General features: G+C 41.3%; 1 protein-coding gene across 1 annotated transcript; it reads left to right on the top strand.

The window, feature by feature from the left end:
* The first annotated feature begins 1,015 nt into the window (after positions 1-1,015).
* Positions 1,016-3,695, top strand: LOC118476346 (uncharacterized). The gene is made up of 2 exons (XM_035965333.1): positions 1,016-3,129; positions 3,238-3,695. The coding sequence occupies exon 1, from the start codon at positions 1,016-1,018 to the stop codon at positions 1,541-1,543; it is 528 nt and encodes a 175-aa protein (XP_035821226.1). The 3' UTR covers positions 1,544-3,129; positions 3,238-3,695.
* Positions 3,696-3,984: the final 289 nt, after the last annotated feature.

Here is a 3,984-nt window from a genome sequence, read left to right as displayed (position 1 = left end):
AGTAAGAACACTACATAAATAAATTTCACAGTTAATTTTGTTCACAATGAATTTTAGAATTTTTTTGGAAGGTTATAATCATAAGTTCATTTTAATAGATAATAGAAGCTTTTTCTTAACACAGAATTAGTAAATGGTATAGAATTCATAACAATGCAAATATTATAGGTTATTAGATGATTTATCTCTGATTATTATTAATGATACTTTCTTTTAGGAAGAAAATATAAAAATAAAAGAATATCACTAGTCGTAATAAAAATATGTTTTACTAGCCAAAATAAACGTGTTCATAAGTATAGCTCTTAATTTTTTGGAACTAGTAAAATACTTATTTATGTCAAAATACCATAATTATGTTATAAAAAGTCTAATCTCTACTACTACTTATGTTTCTAATGTAGACGTCCACACAAGCGAATTGGTGCACGGTTCTGCCGATCTCTCCCACATAGGGGTGGGCATTTTAAAACCGAAAACCGAACCCGAACCCGAACCGAACCCGAATAGACCGAATTATTGGTCTATTCGGGTTTTCGGGTTCGGGTTCGGTTCCTATATGTGCTATATTTCGGGTTATGGGTTCGGGTTCGGTTCCTAACTTATAAAACCCGAATAGACCTAATAACCCGAAATATAAAAAAGCTCTTAATATGTGATGATATTATTATATGATTTATGAACTTATTAGCTAGAAATAATGATATCATCTAAACGATAGTATATATATCTTTGTATGCTAATTTTTATAGTCACTTGTTGTAGTAATAGTACTTTCAATTAATTATTCATTGTCTATATTTTAACAAAATATACTAGTCTCTCTACAATTTGGGTCTATTCGGTGGACCGAATAGACCGAACCGAAATTGTGAGTCTATTCGGGTTCGGTTCCTAAAATATTTTTGGAAATTTCGGTTCTCATTTTTCAGAACCCGAAATTTCACAAACCCGAATAGACCGAACCGAATTACCCTAATAGACCGAATGCCCAGCCCTACTCCCACACACGCGCATGGAAGCAGGCAGGCACCCTTCCCCACCGCCCTGCCCTACCTCCGCCGCCCCGCTACGGATCTCGCCCCCCGCGGATCTCGCGCTAGCCACAACCGTGCACCCTTCCACGCGCGATGGAAGCAGCCCGCCATGCCCCTCCCACCACAACCACACAACACCGTCCCCCGCGGAGCTGGAGACGAGCGAATTGGCGGTGGAGGCGATGCCACTGGGCGACAGCGCGGAGGCGGCGGACTTAGTGCTGCCGGACAAGCTCCTGGCGGCGCTGCCGCGGGACCCCTACGAGCAGCTGGATCTGGCACGCCGCATCACCGCGCTGGCGGTGTCCGGCCTGGAGCGGGAGGCGGGGCGCCTGCGGGCGGAGGCCACGGGGAAGGACCGCGAGAACGCCGAGCTCCGGGAGCGAGTGGTGCTGCTTGATATCGCGCTGCACGAGACCAACGCCAGGCTCCGCTCCCCCATGCTCACGACGGCAGATCTCGTCCCTTCCTGCGGTCACGAAGCCACAGCTTTCGACGACTCGTGACCTCCCTTGTCGAGTCCCCTCCCCCATCGGTCCATAGCGTGTGCATCTCAGCGTGGCACCGGCGCTCTACCCCACCCACCCACCACAAGGGCCCTTCGCGTCGTCTGAGCTTGGCCCCGACGGCATTGCGCGTGATGAAGGTCCTCCTCGATCAGCAGACCTTCCTCGCGCTGCTGAGGTCGGTGGAATGCCTATCCACGGGGAGGCAGGTGCACGCCCATGTCATTGTGAGTGGTTTGCACTCGCGCGTGTACCTGTGGAACTCTCTGATCAAGATGTACAACGACGCTGGGGATGTGGAGACCGCCGAGCTGATGTTCCGTTCTGCACTAGTGTTGGATACTGTGTCTTGCAACATCATGATATCTGGGTATGTGAATGAAGGGTGCACCCTGATGGCGTTGTGGTTTTTCAGTGATATGGCAAGCCGGGGAATTGTTTTTTATCAGTATACGGTTGTTGCTCTGCTCACTTGCTGTGGGCGCCTAAAGAACGAGATTATTGGGAGGTCTGTCCTGGTGCACGGACCTTATGGGAAGCTAGAATTTATGTTTTTATCAATGTTTAGTCATTAACTAATTAATTGCACATCGTTTTGTTGTATATTTATTAACTAATCGAGTGTTGCATACGGTTTTCAGGAGCATTTGAAGACGCAGAAATTACTCATGTTGACGATACAGTAGATCCTGTTAGAGACATGGAAACTATTAGTGAAGATCTCAGACTAAAGTTTTCATTGGATTTTGTTGATTTATAAGATCAGCTGTACAACACTTAAACCTTTTTTCGACACTATTTTGTTTCTATTTTCTGCAGGATATAGAGTTCATGAAAAAGATACTTGAGGACCTTGATAAGTCAATGAAGAGGAGCAATGATAAGCTGCTCAAAATTGAAGTCTCCTAGCATCAAAGCAGATAGACCTTCTCCAAGCGATGGAGACTTTCACCCAGGAGCATGTCATTGGAATTCCATTGACTTCGTTTGCATATGCCGATGAGGAAAGACAAGGAAAATCTTCCTGTTCTGCCATGGTTCATAAAAAAGTAAGAATCTCGCAATCTGCTTTCCCAATGCTTCATTTGAAAGAGAAAAAAATTGTGCCAATACTTACTTGATATCCTTTCGATGATACAGATAAGAAGAGTTCCTTCATTCATCGGATGAACAAACTAAGCCATAAAATAGATAGCTACATGCAAGGATTCAAAGAACACTATAAGAATCCAACCATTGTCCTTTTTCACAAAGTTGTGTTATGTTGATAAAATAAAATGTTTCATCACTGATAAATCTTTTTTCTTTGCAGTAACCATGGGACAAAAAATTCAGAAACTATAAAAGGGAAACTAAGCTTCAGTGCAAAGGTTCTCCAAGCTGGCGGTATTGATAAAGTCTTCAGAGAATACTTTGCAGTTGAGAAAGATGAGAAACCACGGAAGGCTTTCCAGTGATATTTTTCAACCACAACTGGTCCAATAGCTAGAATGCTTTTCATCTCAACTAAGAAGATTGCTTTCCATAGTGATAGGCCTTTGAGTTTCACGTCTCCTAAAGGAGGCAGTACAAGGGTGCCTTACAAGGTAATTGAAGCAAAATCTCTTCGTCAATATGCATACCTGAAGTTTATCAGATATAAAGTGTGACCTAAAGATGTCAGACAAAGCTAATAAAATATGTACCTTCTACAGGTGTTAATCCCCACAGAGAGGATGAAAAGTGCTTTAGTGCGGGAAAATTTATACAATCCAGATGAGACGTATATTGATGTAGTCACTGTTGATGGCTTTGATTTTTGGTTCATGGGCTTTGTCAGCTATGAGAAGTCATTCAAATATCTCCAACAAGTAATTATGGAGCTGAGATGATGCACACAGTTTGTAACGTTAAACATCATAGATACCATGTTGATATGGTATATGTACATTGAAGAGATAGAATTGATCTATCACATTGATTATGAAGCAAAGTTTTTCAACTATGTCCTTGAATATTCAGTATTATCAAATGCATTGACCGATCATACTGAACTAATTGGGTGTTGCATACGGTTTTCAGGAGCATTTGAAGACGCAAAAATTACTCATGTTGACGATACAGTAGATCCTGTTAGAGACATGGAAACTATTAGTGAAGAGCTCAGACTAAAGTTTTCATTGGTTTTTGTTGATTTACAAGTGTAAGCCCTAAAATCAGTAGATTTTTTTAAAAACAAATACAATTATTATAGTGCTTTGGAAAGTAGGTAATGAGAAAAGAAAATTGTAATAAAGACAATTATTGTTAGAGTCAAAAATGGGAAGGAGAATAAGATAGTAAAAATCTAAAATGATAAAGTTTATATTTGATTGAGATATTAGTAAAATCTGAAATTTAAAGTAGGAGTATAAATTTGAGTTGAATAATTGAATTTGGAATTAGGAATAGAATATGGGAGA

The sequence above is a fragment of the Zea mays genome, chromosome 2 (assembly GCF_902167145.1).
Source record: "Zea mays cultivar B73 chromosome 2, Zm-B73-REFERENCE-NAM-5.0, whole genome shotgun sequence".
NCBI classification, from domain to species: Eukaryota; Viridiplantae; Streptophyta; class Magnoliopsida; order Poales; family Poaceae; genus Zea; species Zea mays.
The sequence above is the reverse complement of the archived record's forward strand: the minus strand, read 5'-3'. Positions and strand labels throughout refer to the sequence as shown.

Excerpts from the sequence above, each read along its gene's own strand:
- LOC118476346 (XM_035965333.1), top strand. The coding sequence starts at position 1,016 with ATGGAAGCAGGCAGGCACCCTTCCCCACCGCCCTGCCCTACCTCCGCC.